We start from the raw sequence: 18,959 nt of genomic DNA on the forward strand, positions 1-18,959 counted from the left end.
ACTCCCCTGCATCTCCTTCTTCCCTTCTTGGAAGACAAAATTTCATTTTCTCCAGTCTTTGTTGGATCTCCTTAGGTCACTACGACTTTTAAAATAATAAAGCAGCCTTGAAGTGACACCGGTTACTTCCCTTAGATACCTCCTATCCAGTCCCATGGGCTTATATAAGTCCATTTTATTTAAGCAGCCCCTAACTCAATCACACGACTATACTTCCCAGGCTTCTAGCCAAACCAGAGGTCAGTCCTGCTTCATCTCCCTGTTGTATATAACATTCTTCATGAAACCCTTTAAGTGGGCAAACCCTTCAGATTCATGTCAGAAGTGATGTGGTGCTCAAGTGGGATATCATACCAAAGATAGAGGGCAGGATCTTCTTTAAAATATAAATGATAATTTACCATGAAAGTCGTAAGAGAGCTGTTTAGATGTGACATGCACTTGCGAAGTATTAGTGATGTAAAATTCGGAGAACAGAACTCTGGATATACTCTTGGAGGCAAAAGTGTTCATTTAATCTTTTTGAAAAAGTAGAAAGCATACACTTGAATGTGTGTGGTAAAAAGGGGTTAGAAGATGTCTATTAAACATTTTCCTTCTATGCTATAAAAATGCTTTCCAATGTGTTCTTTGTTGTTTTCTAAATGACATGCACAGTGTGTCTCATCCCAGTGAATAACAAGCACAATCTGAGGAAAAGCACAGCAATGCTTCATATAAAAGACAATTTGGATACTAGATAGAATACTGACACTATTTTGAACACACAAATTCTTTTTTTTTTTAATCCTTCTCTATAGAAATCAACCAGAAACAACTCATTTCTTCTTGGTTGTAACTAATTTTTGGCAGGAAAGATATTCTGCATTCAGAACATTTTCTTGTTAATTTTATTAACATGGACTACCTCAGTTATTAAAGTCAGCTACTGGGGGAAAACGTCAATGAAATCTATTGGCTATAAACCGATAGATTAGTAACAAGGTAAAGACAAGCAGGCAATTAGTACTGCATTACATATTCCTACTCCATAGTATGAAATATTCATTATCAGTCAAAGCAATAGCCAAGGCTCTAGCTCATAAAAGAGAGAGACGTTTCAATCACTGATCTGGAAATACACGTAATAAATACCTTAAACTTTCTGCCTACTAGGAATAGCATGATTCACCAACATGCAATACGTAATCTTTACGAAAAAAGAGTTCCTTCCTCCATACTTGGTACTTGCTGTGGCTGGAGGGATCCCGCTTGGTTAACACAGCACCCTCCTGTTTCTCCTTGTAATTTCCTACTATCTATTTTTCATTACTCTGGATGACTTCAAGACTTAAATAAAGGCCAAAGTCCTTTTTGAAGTCTTAAATGAAGGCCAAAGTCCTTTTTGAAGTCTTAAATGAAAGCCAAAGTCTTTTCATAGAAGTAATAACTTTTCTGACAGTAAAAGAGAACATGTCTGGGTAAATCAGACACTAGTGTGTTCTTTGGAGAGTGCACTAAATGCCACTTTCAGGTTTCTGTCCTTAACATGCTTGTGAGGTGGGCTGATGCCAACCTTATGAAGTTTAATCATGCCAAGTGCAAGGTCCTACACCTGGGTTGGAGCAATCCCAGGCACAGCTACAGGTTGGGCAGAGAAGAGATTCAGAGCAGCCCTGCAGAGAAGGACTTGGGGGTGTTGGTAGATGAGAAAATGAACATGAACCAGCTTCAGTGTGTGCTCGCAGCCCAGAAAGCCAACCGTATCCTGGGCTGCATCAAAAGGAGCATGACCAGCAGGTCGAAGGAGGTGATCCTGCCCCTCTACTCTGCTCTTGGGAGACCTCACTTGGAGTATTGTGTGCAGTTCTGGTGTCCTCAACATAAAAAAGGACATGGAACTGTTGGAACAAGTCCAGAGGAGAGCCACGAGGATGATCAGGGGACTGGAGCACCTCCCGTATGAAGAGAGGCTGAGAAAGTTGGGGCTGTTCAGCCTGGAGAAGAGAAGGTTGCCTGGAGACCTCATAGCAGCATTATACCAGTATCTGAAGGGGGGCTATAGGGATGCTGGGGAGGGACTCTTCATCAGGGACTGTAGTGACAGGACAAGGTGTAACAGGTTCAGACTTAAACAGGGGAAGTTTAGATTGGATATAAGGAAGAAATTCTTTACTGTTAGGATGGTGAGGCACTGGAATGGGTTGCCCAGGGAAGTTGTGAATGCTCCATCCTTTGCGGTGTTCAAGGCCAGGTTGGACAAAGCCTTGGGTGGCATGGTTTAGTGCAAGGTGTCCCTGCCCATGTCAGGGGGGTTGGAACTAGATGATCTTAAGGTCCTTTCCAACCCTAACTATTCTATGATTCTAATTAAAGCAGTTCAGCCCCTTGATCTAGGATCTGCATGGATATCCTTGTGATGAGAAGTGTTCTGTGTATACACCCTTTTTCCCTGAGAAAGACATAGGCTGCCTATATCCAAGTTAAACTGGTATGAAAGAAAGCCTCCTTACCTGTACTGCTGGAGATGTTGACATCAATGCTGATATCTGATATGCCACCTCCTTTCAGAGATGCAACACATGTGTATGTCCCAAAGTCAGTGAATTTCAAGTCAATAATGTCCAGATTTGTGGTGCCTGGTGAAACATCGGGGTCAGTCTGTGTAATGACCATCCTTTCAGAGCTTCGCAAAGGACGTCCATTCTTAAACCAGCTGAATGTAAGTTCTTCGGACGGGATGGCTTCCACCTGGCAGGAGATTTTCACCTCTCGCCCAATCTGGATGTTGTCATCTTTGTGATATGGGTCAGGGGTAATCCAAAAACGTCCTTTTTTTAAGGCTAAGAAATAATAATGATAAAAAAAGTTTACTATAATAAACTGTGATTTATGCATATTCAAACTTTGCAAAGACTTATGTTTCACTTTATGCCTACACATGATTTTAACAGGGTCTGCAGCAATAGGACAAGGGGTAACGCTTTTTAACTAAAAGCAGGGAAATTCACCTTAGATATAAGAACAAAATTTTCTACAGTAAGGGTGGTGAGGCACTGGCACAAGTTTCACAGAGAAGCTGTGGATGCCCAACCCCTGGCAGTGTTCAAGGCCAGGCTGGACGGGGCTTTGAGCAGTCTGGTCTAGTTGAACTGTAGGAGCTTTAAGGTCCCTTCCAACCCCATTCCATTCAATGATGCTTGGGAAGTCACTGAAGCTTCTAAAGCACACATTTAGCACATGGTTCATTTTTTGTGGGATCAAATCTAATCAAATACCATCACAGAGTACACATTGCTAAAGTACCTGTCATTTCCAAAATGAAAAATAGGAAGTCAAAGCAACTAAATTAGGCTGAGCTGCTGACAACTTAAGAGCAAGCAAAGTAATTCATGAACCTTCAGTGTTTGTTACCTGTCTTTAGATATATTTACAAGCCCTTCTTCACCCCTGTGCTATCAGAGCACTGAGAAAGAAGAAAATATAGATATCAACCTAACATCACTAATACAAACAGTAGTGTCATCTCCAATCTGTCTGGCAATAAACAGCCATGCAAAAAAGCTCTGTGCCAGCTGGTTAAATGAGAATAGGTAAGCACATGCCTGAGGCTACAGCTTCTGCTGGTTTACATAACCTGCTCCTTCCCTGTTGCAGCTGGGAGGGGCTCTCCCTTCATCCCACAGCTGTCCAGAGGCTGGCTGCCCTACCCCACCAAATGGCAGACCAGTGGTGGCCAACTGCATTGCCTTACTTAGGTAGGGAAACTGCTGCCAGCTCTAAAAGGTAAGGGGACTGAAAGTACATTTTTGGGCAGCGGGCAATGGCAAAAGGCAAAAAGATGCTCTTGTGAGATGTAAGCACAGAGTCCATCACGAGCATCTTGCTTGCACTTCCCTAGCTGGGTCTTGCCAGATGAGGAAAACTCATCCCATGCTCACAGGAGAAACCTCAGGCTGAAGGTTCCACACACAGCTGAGAGAATAACATCATTTGGAGAAGCACAATATATCCGAATGACCTTTATTTGCATCCAAAACTATTCAAGCCTACTATACAAAATTAATTCCCTAAATTCTCTAACCCACAGCCAAGCAGAGTTAAGATAGTCTCAACGTTTCATATGAGAACCCCAAGGCAAATGAATTTTTTGAGGTAATCTCAAACACAGGTCCAGCATTCAGGAGTACCCTATACCCATACAGGGACAGAACAACTCTGGAAGATGTTACTCCCCACCATCTTCCCATCAAGACCAACATCTTTTATTAGCATTCCTTCAGCAATCTACTGCACAAGAGCAAAATAATACTGCAACTTGTCTGATTTTTCTTGTCACTCTTTAAATGAGCATAAAACTATTCAGAAACTATCACCATTTACATCAATAAAGTGACTGCTATATTATAGCAGTGTTGCTATAATACTTATTTTTGGAAGAGTGCTTCAGAATCTGCCATTAAATCTTTCAAATACACATATATTTTGATATACTGATAAAAAATTCTACTTATACAATCACAAGATCTCCCTCCCTCTATATATGTGCGTAAGTATGTATGCATGTTAAATATGTGCTATCTCCAACTAGAAAGTTCCATAATGAAAATACCAGTCAGAAATATTACAAGCAAATACCCAGGCTGAATGCAAGCATTGACAAATTTAAACCCATCATTTCTTGTTGTCGTGCTGACTTCTGTTGAAGAGTTCCTTCACTGCCCTTTTTTCCCCCACTCACTCTCTCCCCCATTCATGCACAGTGCCCCACATGTGCAGCACTCCTTTCTATCCTCAGATATCTATATGCTTACAGCACATGAAGTCTGACACTGTTACAAATGGCAAAGTCTATGAGCTGAAAATTCCCCTGGATCCCATACTTTGAGTAATATGCACTTTTCACTTGCTGTGTACAGAAAGTGTAACAACATCAAATGGAAACAGATATATGAGGCACCTAGCAAGAAAGCACAGTGCAGCAGCTCCTTGCTCTGTGAGTGCTGAAAATGCTAATTCAGACTCAGTTTTGTTAGTACATAGCTAGTTGAACAAAATAACTCTTTGGAGCTCACAAATGCCAGGCTGAATCAGCACTTTCACAAGTTTGAAAAGAATTAACATTTACTTAATAATTAGTGGGATTTATTCAATGTGGGAAAAGCAGTATAAAATTGGGCTACTTGTAGAAAACCCCTTACACATGGTGTGAGGAACTTCTGCTGAGGAGGCCAGCTCTTTTAATCAGAGAATGAAAAAATGCTGATTTGCTGTACTGATTAGGTATGGCATGAAAGATACTTGTCTGGGTGCTGCTATTCAGTTGTAACCATGTATTCAAGAATCCAAGTTGTTGATATATTCTTATTTCATTTATTTAAGAAAGTTTTGTGACTTTTATTAGATTAAATTTTTGCACTAGAATACACTAGTCTTCACCAAGCACATCTCGCTCCCTTTTAAAAGCTGCAGCTGGATCCCTAGGAAGCAGAATGAACCTTCACAAGGGTGAACCATACATTATATGACAGCTGGAAACAGCCACAGCAACTAACTTTGAAACTTGAGCTGAACTTTTTTGTTTGAAAATGGAAGAATAAACAATGCTTACATACACAAACACCAATAAATATATTATGCAAATAGCTTTCAGACTGGGAAATAAACCCCACAACTCGATAGGCATGATGAGTGGCACATTTAAACCAGAATTAGTTTCTAGCAACCTCAATAAACTACTTTTATTTCTGATTATTTCTTCTTTGATTTGAGTTCTTACACAGACATTTCAGCAGTTTCTCATTCCTATAAAGAAACAAAAAGGTCTAATGGAAAAGTCACATCAACTTTCATCTGTCCTTTGTTACAATTAGTGCTACAACACTGCAAGCTAAGATAAAGGGTGTATGTTTACATGGCTTCTGAGTCAATAAGAGGTTTGGTTTGGGGGAATGGAGGAGGAAAAGTAATAGAGCAAAGTGACTTCTTCCTTCACTTCAGAAGTTCTGGAAACTTCCTGAACTTCTTCCATGTAGTCTCAGTTCTCCTCTGAACTCCTTTTATTTGGATGTATGGAAAAATACTTAGCTCATGTGTATGCTCTGCACAATTCTTTGGTGGTGAGATTATGCTGTAGCAGGTCAGGACAGTGGATGATCCAGAGACAGGATGTGCTGGGGTGACCCTGCTCAGATCTTTGAACAAATGGTTATTATGGCAGTGAAGGGCCCAGTTAAGTTAGCCTCAGATCCAGAACCAGCAGGGTTGCCCCTGACAAAATGACCTGGGGTCAGTAGACCTCTCCAGAGTGACTGCCTTCAGCAGTCTTGGGAATACAAAGCTGTTTCTTGCAGGCTAGGTGTAGTCTTAGAAACACATTTGCTAGATGTGGTCTCCAAAAAGACTTCAGACTTGACTGATTTACATTGTGTGTGACCTCTTCGGAACACCTGAGTTGAACCTGGTAATGGAAAAGTGATTTCTGTATGTATTCTGCACACAGCTTTGCATTCATGCTCAATCTCCATAAAACAGTGGTTTGAATTATCCCCGTCTGTAAGTACCTGGACCATAATTTCCAGACATACTCCTACATACTATCAAGTATATTGAAATCTGCAATGGATTCTGACTCTTGCTTTTCACTGTATTGTCAGTTACATTTGAGACATCATTTGAAGTTTTCCATGGGGTTAGATATAGTGACTAAAAGAGACACAAGGTTAATCAACAAAATGTGTGAGATGATGCTGCAGCTGTTAATCACAGCTACTTCCCAACAGAGATTTCAGAACATAATTTTAATTTTGCCAATGAGAGGGGAGGCTGCAGGGCAGAGCTCGGAGTGTAGAGAGTGCCTGCACTGGTCTTGTGAGGGGAGGGTGCACAATGGGCAGGGCTGCACTCGGTGCTCCCTGGTGCAGGTCCTCCTGCAGCAGGTGCCTGAGCTGCGGGACGCTGTCAATAGGCTGCAAGATGTCAGGGAAGCTGAGAGGAAGCAGGACTGCTTGCTGCAGGCCCAAACTGTGCAGGGGCCTCAAGCGTCCCCTGTGGCTCATGGAGGAAAGAAGGCGGCAGCTAACCCAGGAAGCTGGGAAACAGCAACAACAAAAACCCCAACAAAAACAGGAGGAAGAGGGCAATTAAAAGCAAGGGGCTTCCTCCTAAATCTGTTGTCCCCACTCAGAACCACTTTGCTGTCCTGCAGGGGGCTAAGGAGGAAACACACTCGCACCAGAAACAACCGGCTGGTGCACTGGTAAAGAAGATCTCTACTGGTTCTGCCAGGAAAAACCGGCGGGTCGTAGTACTAGGGGACTCTACTTTGAAAGGGACAGAAGCACTCATCTGTTGGCCTGACCCAGTCTCAAGAGAGGTGTGTTGCCTACCAGGAGCACAGATCAGGGATGTTGCAGAGAGGCTGCCTGCTCTAGTAAGTCCCACGGACTTAGCCAACCGTATCCTGGGCTGCATCAAAAGGAGCGTGACCAGCAGGTCGAAGGAGGTGATCTTGCCCCTCTACTCTGCTCTCGGGAGACCTCACTTGGAGTTTTGTGTGCAGTTCTGGTGTCCTCAACATAAAAAGGACATGGAACTGTTGGAACAAGTCCAGAGGAGGGCCACGAGGATGATCAGGGGACTGGAGCACCTCCCGTATGAAGACAGGTTGAGAAAGTTGGGGCTGTTCAGCCTGGAGAAGAGAAGGCTGCGTGGAGACCTCAGAGCAGCCTTCCAGTATCTGAAGGGGGCCTATAGGGATGCTGGGGAGGGACTCTTCATTAGGGACTGTAGTGACAGGACAAGGGGTGGTGGGTTCAAACTTAAACAGGGGAAGTTTAGATTGGATATAAGGAAGAAATTCTTTACTGTAAGGGTGGTGAGGCACTGGAATGGGTTGCCCAGGGAAGTTGTGAATGCTCCACCCCTGGCGGTGTTCAAGGCCAGGCTGGACAGAGCCTTGGGTCATATAGTTTAGTGTGGGGTGTCCCTGCCCATGGCAGGGGGGTTGGAACTAGATGATCTTAAGGTCCTTTCCAACCCTAACTATTCTGATTCTATGATTCTATAATTAGCACACAGGGGCAACAAAATGGCAGCAAACATGCAAATAAGTCTGTAACTGTACTCTGAGACTCAGGAAAGTGCCAGTCTTTCTCCAAAGAGGCCCCAAAGAACTATAATTTGATCAAATAAACAAAGATGAAACAATTCTTGTCATCAAATTCCTCGCAAAACTGTCTTTGCCTTCCCCCATTAATTACATTTCAAAGTAGTAAAATGCATTTAATTATCTCAACTGTCTATTTGTATTCATCAGGTTAAGCTATATCGTCCCATTCCCACCCTGATTCAACTCCAAATGCTCCTTTAAAGCATTAGAATGTTCATATTTTGTCAATGCATATTTCATGACATATGAATGACATCAAACACTGTAACTGAATACAGTAGCTGAGGTGCAATTTGCATGCTTGGTCATAATAACTATTGGCCACTGGCTGATTCTTAAGCTGACACAGAGCACTGGTGAATGCTTGGCTTTGTATTTGCTGATGTTTGTATCTGTGTGCAGCCTCAGCGACACTAAGTAGCAGATCTGTGCAAATTACTGATTTTAATCTTGACTGAGCAGTTGGATATCACATGAGGTCCAGCCTCTGTGCACTCACCAGAAGAGGCTTTGCCTAATTTTGATTGCTCCCCTTCACATTTTGCTAAGACTCATGAGTGATTTTGCTTTAAGCAGTTCCCACTGAACAAGGTAAGAATGTCACCTGAATCTGCCACGCAAACGTAAAGACCTCCCTGTGCCTTGGAGCACTGCAAGTATGTTTTGGAGGTTTGCTAAACTCAGCATCCAGTATGTCACTTGTTTCTAGGCACCCAGCACTGGCATTTAATCAAGTCCAAATACCTTCACCTCCAGATCCAGCTCTCTTCCAGGATCCTCCAAAATCATTGAAAGTTCTGGGTTTCAAATGCATCCTGCGTCAGGCAAGGCCAGGTTTCAGAGTCATTTGTCTGAATGATTAAGCGAATGAACGTATGAAACAAAGGAATCTGTTCAGGTATCACACCTTGGGAACTGAAGTGAGTCCATATTGCCCGGTTTATTTATTTTTATGTGAAAGCCCAGCATAAATAGATCTCTGTACTAAATAAAAAGTCATTGTCACTGAAGAAAGACTCAGGGAAACCTTCTCTGATATTTCTTTCTTCCTTAACATGTATACCACTATCACATCCATTGAAGCAAAAAGAAAAAAAAAAGTTTCTATCATAAGCTCCAAAGTCTTTATTTTGGCCGTGGGCAACAAAGCTGCGTTGTCTTCAGTGTTCTACAGGATATTGCCTTTAACTGTATTATCAAGGAGCTAAGCTGGGTAGAGACAATTTAACAACTGTCCAAAATATCTTTGTCATTGGTGAATATCACAGTGCAGTCTCTTAAACTTAATTCTGTTACATTAGAATAAGTTTTGACACTATTTTGTGTATAAGGAACACTGTAAATTCAAATTTGCTTTTGTCACCCAACAAAGCATTTGAAAGGAAAATAACAGATCATTCAGTATTACAGCCTTCTAGCCTAATTCCAAAACCGAAGAGCAAAATCACACTCTACATAACAAAGTTTGCATATATCAGCTCTCCATGTCAGTAACATCTGCGCTCTAGGAAAGGACTACTGCAGCATCCATAGTCTGCACACCAATACTGTACACAGACAAGCCTGCTCTGAAGTGTCCTATAGATAATGACTCCTGTTCATTTCTGATGAATGACTATCATCCATCATATTCAGCACTGTTATGAACACGCAACCAAGTATGGAAAATTTCAGTAACAAATAGGAAACTACATTTACAAACAGAATGCTTTTTGACACCACCCTTTTTCCACTGAGAACACTGTGGCCACATTGAAACCCAATGCAAAGTAATGTCTCAGCTTAAACTCAAGTCCAAGTGAACCTAAGATCCAACGTGTACATGTGTCTCACACCACACTTCAGTGAAGCAGCCTGGAGCTAGGTCAGGGGTAGAAAACTTTGCTCTAGTAAATCTGGACCTCATGATGTATTGGTGGTTTTGAGTATGGAGCATGGTGTGACTCTTGGACAATAAATAATAGGAAGCTTTACTAATGGGACACAGATGTTGAAACGGTAAGTTTGTTGAATAAAACCTTTGTCTCCAGCTGGTGCATTAAAAAGTCAATTTTCCAAACAGTAAGGGAAATAAGATTAAAGGATTTGGGAGAATAATATAAACAGAAAAATTATGTCAAAATTCAGTGTTACTTAAAAAAGATGCATTTAAGAAAGGGTAAAATACGTGGTTACAGGCTCACGTATCTCCTGGTGACTAATTAAAATAATGGATAGAGAAAAGAAAAGCTGCAGTTTACAGTTCCATCTGCAGTTCCTCATCATCGCTGTGCACTGAGCACTTCTAATTAGACAGGAACACTGGCCACAAATTGAGCTGCATAAACAGCAGCCTTGGGTGCTTGAGCTCTTCCCTCTGGATATGCCAAGGGTTCTTCAAGTCCTTCTGCTTCCTATTTCCACTGCTCACCTTTGATTTTTTTTTTGTGCTATTCTAACTCTCAGCTACTATAATCACATTATTTTGTAGTTTGTTTTTTTTTTTTTAAATCAAAGATTGATTATGAAGCAACAGATGCATCCTTCCATCCAGTTTTTGCTTTTCATCTCTGAATGATTTTGAAAACCATGCTACACCACAGATCAGAAGGACACATCCTCTCCCTGAGACGTTTAAACTGGGTCTCAAAAAATAAGCCATGATAGATGTGGCCTGACAGGGTCTGGAAGATCCACCATATAGACCAAATCAAGGCACACTTCCATGTTTTTTCAGTAAAAGCAGTCACCCTCCCCAGTCATTTTTGGAACCTGAAAAGCAACAAACTCCCCCGGAAAACAAAACTGTGGAAATACACCAACTTGTGCTTTGCTCTCCAGCCACTTTGTAGGACCTAGAAAGTCCTAGAGTGACTACCTGGTATCTAGCCATGGGCTTCACCTTCTATTACAGAAATACCAAAATGGATGCAAAGAAAATAGATGGGATAGATCCCTCCAGTCTCTTCTGCATAGCACGAGCCCACATTATTTTAAATTAAATACTCAAAGTCTCACCAGTTTGTCCGCACTGCTGCTGCATTTATTTTGTACTCTGCTACTCAGGTTCATTCTTGGCTGACAGGTAATCACCAGGTCTATCAAGGTCATCATACTGCTTTATTTCTCCTCTAGGAGGGAAACATCTCTTACCTTATGGCTCAGCTCCATAACACTGTAACTGCTTGGTTCACTGCTGAGATACAGAAACTTTCTTAGTCTAAACGGCAGTCTGAACGCACTGCTCGGAATTAAAAAGTCAATCTAACATCAAACAAAATTACCCAAAAGCTTTGCATAGAGCTACCTTCACCTGCATTAGCAGCAAATAATACTATATAATGTTTTCACATAAGAGAACTCTCTACAGCAGAATATATGCCTACTCAGGGAGCAGGCAGGGTGCACCTTGATTGGGTAGTAAGGAGAACATTAAAAACTAGCATAACTACTTCACAGAGCTTTTAGGGAGAATACACTGATGTTGACCGCTCTCAAAATACAAATTTCTTAAGTAGGGTATTTAGGACTCTGAAAGGTATTTTCGACAAAAATTATGCTGCCTGAATGCTGCCACAAGTCACCTTTCTATATAAAGACAGACTTGTAAAGTCTTGCTAAAAAACAGACACATACACTCAGCATTTTACCAACAGTTCATTTTTTCTTCTATCAACATGGTTTTAAAAAAAAGCTTTTTAAAACCTTAACTTTCAGTAGCTATCAGAACAATTAAGCTGTCAAACATCTTCTACTAGAGCATCTCCAAACTTTTTAATATCAAGTAGTTATTTGGCACTTACAAGACCACATGCATTCACATATTCAGTTTAAACGCAAATACTGTGGAGAGATTTCAGGTTTTGTCTGAATTGTATATATTTATATTTATATTTATATTTATAAATATATAATAATATATTTATAATATATTATTTATATATTATTATATATAAATTATATTTATAATATATATAATTTGTATATATAATTTATATATATAATTTGTATATATTTTTATAAATGCTTCTAATTTTTAAAAGAAAGAGCATTTATTATTCTGAAGTTACTGTGTGTCAGGTGTCTGTTTTTACATGTGCTCTAGTTAATTAGCTCCTATTTCTGTCACTGCTTTTCTTTCGAATGAAGGGGAGGTGTATACTTCTTTGTAATGAAGAAGATTTCAGTTTACAATTTACTCAGTATATGATCCTTTAAACAGATGAAGCCAAGATCAAAGTAGGTAAAACACAGCATGGTTTCTCTTTTAACTGCTTTTGGAAGTAAATATTCACAAGAAATAGGCATCAGCAGAAGAGTGGAGACCTACAGTTCATAGAAATACACCAGTGTAGAGGGTGTTCAGGAGGCTTCCAGACCAATCTCCTGCTCAAATAAGGGCCAGATCTGAGCTTGAATGGGGTTGTTCAGGGCTTGAAAACCTCCAGGCATGGAGATTGAACAGCCTTCTGCCTGTGGTTCCCCGACAGTGAAAACCAGGAGTCACCCCAGTGATGTCACACCATCAAAAGCTGATTTTGGGAGACACTGCAGTGCCCTACAAGGGAACAGCCCCATCTGCCTGGTGGAAGGTGGCTTTGATCAAGGATTTTAAGCACATACAGATAATGATTCAAACACATCTAGGTGGGTACATGAGGGTGAAATAGCAAAAAATGGTCAATAAGCAAAAGTGACAAACTGGCAGCTGACATTCAGTACTTTCTGCAACCCCAAGCAGAACAAAGGAAAAAAACCAACAACAAACAAAACAACCAACAAACCCACCTATTTCCTATGCTACAAAATCTCACAGTTAGAGCTTGCCAAGAAGGGACAGAGAGTGCCATCCTGACCAGACCAGTGGGCTAAGGGCTGCCCCATCCCATAGACTGCCTAACTCATAGGCAAATGGGAACTACACAAGTCTCATCACAAGCCAGACAAGAACTGGGATATAAATTAAACAATTCAGAGAAGCTGACACAATCCCCAGTGGGCTGTGCATTTGCCAAACAAATTATAAACCTTCTGAACAGTACAGCTGGGTGTTTTCCCGGGCTAATGCCTTTATAAAGTTTAATTCTTGTGCCAATACTGTAAAAAAAAAAAAAGAGAAAAAAAAAAAAAAGCCTTGCTAAGTTTTCCTGGATGCCCAAAAGTAATACATTGCTAACTCTTCTCTTTGCCCACACACTGTGAATGAAACTTGGCACACAGTACTTGTCTTTCCTCCAAAACCTAGAGCAAACCCCCAGTTTCCAAGGCTTCCCTAGTGGACTACCCCCACCTCCTGCTTCTTGTGTGGCTCAAGAGCTTTATTCAACTGCAGGATTTCATTAGAGCCTGGATTTGTACCAACATGGGATGCATTCCCCTTCAACAGTTTGTTTTTATTTCACAGTTCAGTGCCTCAAAAATTAATAGGGACCCTATCAAACTTTCCAAAATGATTTGTCAGACTGGGCAAAGACCTACCAATCTCATTCACAGCTGCCTGATGCAGCACAAGCACCTTAACACACATTTCAAGGTCATCAAAGTATCTTGGTAACATCAGAACAAAACATTGTGCACTGTTCTCTCTTCTCTTTCCCTTAAAGATAAATCAAAACTTTGAAAAAGGAAAGTTTTTCTGCCAAAATAATGTTTTTAAGACTACACAGACCTCATTACATATTAATCAGCCAAGATCTAATACAATAACAAACTATGACGCCACACCTCTGCAAAACAAATTTATCATGCGTTAGTAGTTAATAATTGTTAGCTAACCAAAAGTAAGGGTAAATTTAATTTCCCTGCCCCCAATGAAGAATGAACATGGTGACATGAAGCAGCCACAAGGCAAGGGCCAGATCAAGAGAGATCAAATTAATACTATCTCTTGAAACCTCCTCTGATAATACCTTTATATATATGTGTTGCTCAGCAGGGAACATGACACAATTTGCAGAGCAGCAAACCTACATAAAAATAAAATTTCTGTACACAAAAATTCTGGGAAGTCCTAATGAAAAACCAAAAGAATCAATAAACCATCTACATTTTTATATGAAACCGTTTTATGGACTCATCCATGATACACTCCAGCCTGGGAGAGAGCGTACATACCTGAGAGTGCTATTGCAGATAATAAAAATAAATGGACTTATTCAACTCTGAAGTTCAACTTTTTTACACATTCATTCTCAGAGCTGTAAACTTTTAGGATAGCGTGCTGGTAACTTATGATTGCAGCAACCCGATGGATGTGCTGTAAGATCACGTTTTCTAGACTAAGATCTTATCTCACTGAAATTCCATTCTCCGGTTACACCTCTCAGTGGAAGAACCAGAATTGGCTGGCTTTTTTTTTTTTTTTTTGGACTAAACTGTACTCATGCTTAAAAATCTGGAAGAGGCCCCATGGAGATGCCTGCAGAGGCACTGGCTCCCACAGGGAGCTGGGAGGGCTGTGTGGGGTGGGAGACCAAGCTGGTGCCCAGTCTACAATTTACAGAGCTATTCTTCATCTTCAACTAGTGCAGGGGTCTATCCCAAAGCCTATTTGCAAACAGTTTTAAAAGGTCCATTTAAACCCCACACCAGAGGAAGGTAGTTTGTCTTGTCCAACAAGACACAAGAGAAACTAAGCAAGATGGTGAGTGCTGTTAAAACCAAGAGTCAAGTAAATTGCTTAAGATTGTGATAAAAAAATACACATTGGCATAATGCAAGAGGGAAGACACAGAAGGCACCTGGCCAGGTGAAGGCGCCCAACTGCCACGGTGGTTCAGCAAAAGCAAAGCCAGCCTTCCATGCTGGCATGGCATCAGCAGGTCTTGCCTGATGCCACTCCACAGCAAAGTCCCATCCCTGGAAATGTTCAAGGCCAGGTGGGACAGGGCTTTGAGCAACCTCGTCTATTGGAAGGTGTCCCTGCCCATCGCAGGGGGGTTTGAACTAGATAATCTTTAAGGTCCCTTCCAAACTAGACATTCTAGGATTCAGGATTCTATGAAAGCTACTTTTAAGTGATGGCAAACCTACCCCAGGCATTGGTTGTAATGGCACTGAGATATGACCTCAGTGTCAGAGCAATTAGATATGGGAAGAGACTCCTGGGAAGAGCTGGGAGGGTTCTAAAAGAAACCTATGGAAATTGCAAGTTGAGTTAGTCATCTGGGGGGAAAAAAAAAAAAAAGAAGAAAAGGAAAAAGAAGAAGATTGTACAAGAGATGAGATGAAATGGGTGCCTGTGATAAAGACAGATGTCCTTACCTGGAATATGAATTTCAAAACCTTGGTACATTCATGAATTCACACTTGATTTCTAGTCTGTCCCAAGAAAGCACCACCATTAATGGGTACTGAAAAACAGCATAGGAGCTGCTGAAAATTTCCATCCTACTGAAACATCCTGAGAAGCTCATCTTTGCTGGCAGCACTCGCAGCCTGTAGCACCCACAGCTCTGCAGCATCACACGCAAAGAAGCTCCACGTGCCTGCACAGCCTCTCATTAGGAAGCCAATGGTGGCTATCTCTGTGGTGTAGTAATGCCGATTTTATGTGTATGGATATTTGCCAAGCCTTTTGGCTTTCTCCAGCTATGAAATAAGCACTAGTATAAGCAGTCTGCTGTGAGACCTTTCCAGAATACAGAGAGATGGAAAAGAAGGAGGAAAAGAACCCCAAAGGTCCTTCTGCATGTTGTGCAGAAAACTCAACATTTTAGACTTGGCATGCTGGAGCCAGCATTTCCAAACAGTGCTCACAGTGTCACAGATGATGCCATCTAACAATCATGAGCGTCAAATGGATACATGACTCGGCTTGCATCCACCACAACTGCTGGGGTGATGACTGTCATGGGTGCCACCAAAACCCAATTTCCACATCTTGAATAAAACTTGTGAGCATTGCCTCTGTTCCAGTTCTCAGTATCAGCCCACGGGGGCCCCGCTCACATTTCAATTAACAGCATTTGAGGATCTGAGGGGTGAGAGCAGAGGTGCTGATGTGTAACCAGACAATCTTATTTTTATCCTTTACTTCATGCAACTGCTAAACCAACTAGCCAACCAGGGAAATTCCTAATAAAAAGCTCTGAGATAAACAGAGCTCTTGCAGGAAAGCAGAAGAGTAAGCAGGTGTGTGAGAACAGACATCAGTAATAGCAGTAATCCTGTGAGGATTTTTTTTTTTTTCCAAATCTATTACAAAAGCAACAAAATTTTCACTTATTTCCCAATGCTCATCTTTTTTCTTTTTTTCTTCCTTCCTTCCCCCCTCCCTCTTCACCTTCTTATTAGTAGTCACTACTAAACAGTTCACATACCGTTTTTAAAGACATAATAGAATAGGTACTTCCTGCAATTTCGGCCTTTAAATGCATTTCCCCTGAGTGCTTTTTGTTCAGAAAAAGCTTCTGTGCTAATGTTGAGCACAGGTCATTACTTTATATTTAAACTGACAGGGAATCCCACCCCTTTGAAAAATTAACTCTAAATACTGTATTTCCGCTTCACAGAAGGAAAAAGTCATTCAGAGTCAACTGGCACTAAAAAAACCTTGCAGTTACAATGGAACAGAGAAAGTGATCTTTTTCAAGAATGTAATGGGAGAAGTTGCTGATGAGGCAACAAAGCTGGGGCATGCTGACATGCTTCCAAACCATTTCAGTGCTCAATACGGAAAACCTGTAAGAATGTAAACGTTTTTAGACCTATAAAACTTTTCTCTGACTCTGCCTGTTTCCCAATCTGATGTGCAGGTGTTCTTTAAAGATGCTACCCATTTTTGCTCTCTTACTGGATGAAGAAGCCACCTTACATTCTTCATCATCAAAAGCCTTTAATTCTTCATTGACATACTGGTAGTTACAGAGAGATTTTATTTTCATTTTCCCTTTCACAGTGTCTAAAGAATATTTATTCTTCCATGCTCTCATAATTCTAAGTACCCAGTCTGAGTCATGTTGAAAATGTATAATTTTCCAGAAGCTGTAGACATATGATTATCTTGATTCCTGCCTCTTTTGACATTTCCAATTGTCACCCAAAATCTCTATGGTGTTGTAATGATCATGCTTTTATGTAGCATCTTACGGATTACAAGGCTAATATTACCATTTCTGTAATGTCTTCTGCTTCCCTCCCCAAATACGCATTGAAGAGAGAATTCTGAAGGAGCAAAATAACCTCCAACAGCGAAATCTAAAAGCTCCTCAGGCTAGAAGTTTCCTGGGACATGGGATAAGTTGGATGTCCAACTTACCATGCCACATCAAGGCAAAGAACTGAGCCTGGGGCCGTATCAGAAGTGAGGCCTCTCACTACCAAGCTCCTGGAAATAATGTGAAGTCCTCTCTGTGTAGCTGTGTGCATGGGACCTGAAGAAGTATCCATATCACCATGTGTGTTGGCCAAACGGATTTAAGCAAGCAAGGTTTTGCATTTTTACACAAATTTATGTGCATGTGTAGTTCCTTCTTATTTAATTAACAAAAGATCCCTACGAAGACTATCATTCACCTGTTGAGACGAAGAGGTATGTAGCGACAAATTCATAAGGAAAGAAAATGAACAGAAATATCCTGGGTGAGAAAGAACTCTGAAAGAAGTGCAACAGGTTTCCCCCATCCTGGTCTTTATGACAAATAATCTTCATTGCATCAGAACAACTTTTTTTTTTTTCCTCTACCATGTTAAAATCAGAAAAACAAAACATCCTCCAAGTAAGCACAATTAAAAATGCACACATCAGACATGAAGGTTGTTCGGAACTTTGTCTGGAGGAGGTATGTTGGATTTGATACCTGAGAGAGCTTTTTAAGAGAAAGATAAAGCCATCAATGAGAGGAGTCAAGATTCCCTTACAGTGTCCTTTGCTTTCTGATGGTTTTGTCTAGAAATATGTTATGGGAAGCTATTCTAATTATCAGACTGAGAGCAAGATGTGAAGATGCCACTAATGAGGACACCCACCAATAATCATATGCTTGCAGACTTGCAATCATTTAAAGAACTCGTTAATCTAAAGAAAATACTTAGAAAGAAACTTTCATAATTAGAATTGGTAAGCAGCCAGCTTTGCTAAGATGAGAGAGTATTTCTTCTTTCTCTGGTTTGACTTAAGACACCTTGATGGATGACAATGTCTTTGGTGGAATGAAATATTTTGCAATAACTTTGGGTACAGTTAAGTTGACAATGGCATTCTTTAAAACACCTGTATTTCACAGAGCTTCTCACTAAGATTTCGACAGGTAAACAGTACATGGTTGCTAATTTGCCTCTGGTGAGCTCCCGTTGAAAACAAATGGAGGAAATGAAGGATATTGCATTATGTTTGTGCCTCTTCAGAAAGGTGTTGTGCTTCTCAAAACAATTTCTCTTTATCATCTCAGCAAAACTTTCACTAACATTAACTGATGTCTGAAAGGGAAAGGCCCTAACACAACAGCTCAGCAGAACAAACAGCAGAGTTTGCAACTTACAACTTGCTTGAGAAAGGGGTATCTTTAAAGGATGCTGCTTTATCTGTAAGTGTTAATTTAACTGCTTAAGGAGGCAGAGTATGAGAGAGTCTTTTCCCTCAGCAGCTGTGTGCAGCACCTGTTGTTTTGCAAGGGATCCACATTCATCCGAACTGGTGAGTAAGCAGTCTTTGTTTCTATAGAAAGATTTATAACTCCTTTTAAGCTATATAGGCTAAAAGAGAACTAACAAATAAATAAATAAATAGTAACCCAAAAGACAATTATGACCAAAAGGGCTCCTTGCTGCAATAGCAGCTTCAGTCTGTTTTCTATATTACAAACAGGTGTCTGCTTCTGTGCCAATACCC

General features: G+C 40.8%; 1 protein-coding gene across 2 annotated transcripts in view; it reads right to left on the minus strand.

Annotated features, from left to right (window-relative positions):
* Positions 1-18,959, minus strand: part of MDGA2 (MAM domain containing glycosylphosphatidylinositol anchor 2) — a 378,834-nt gene that overhangs the window by 137,007 nt on the left and 222,868 nt on the right. For both annotated transcript variants that reach the window (XM_080619512.1, XM_080619511.1), the window contains exon 7: positions 2,493-2,822. In XM_080619512.1, coding sequence (XP_080475638.1) covers positions 2,493-2,822 — 330 coding nt within the window. The remainder of the gene's footprint in view (positions 1-2,492; positions 2,823-18,959) is intronic.

Source organism: Psittacula echo (genome assembly GCF_963264785.1).
Source record: "Psittacula echo genome assembly, chromosome: 5".
Taxonomy (NCBI): domain Eukaryota; kingdom Metazoa; phylum Chordata; class Aves; order Psittaciformes; family Psittacidae; genus Psittacula; species Psittacula echo.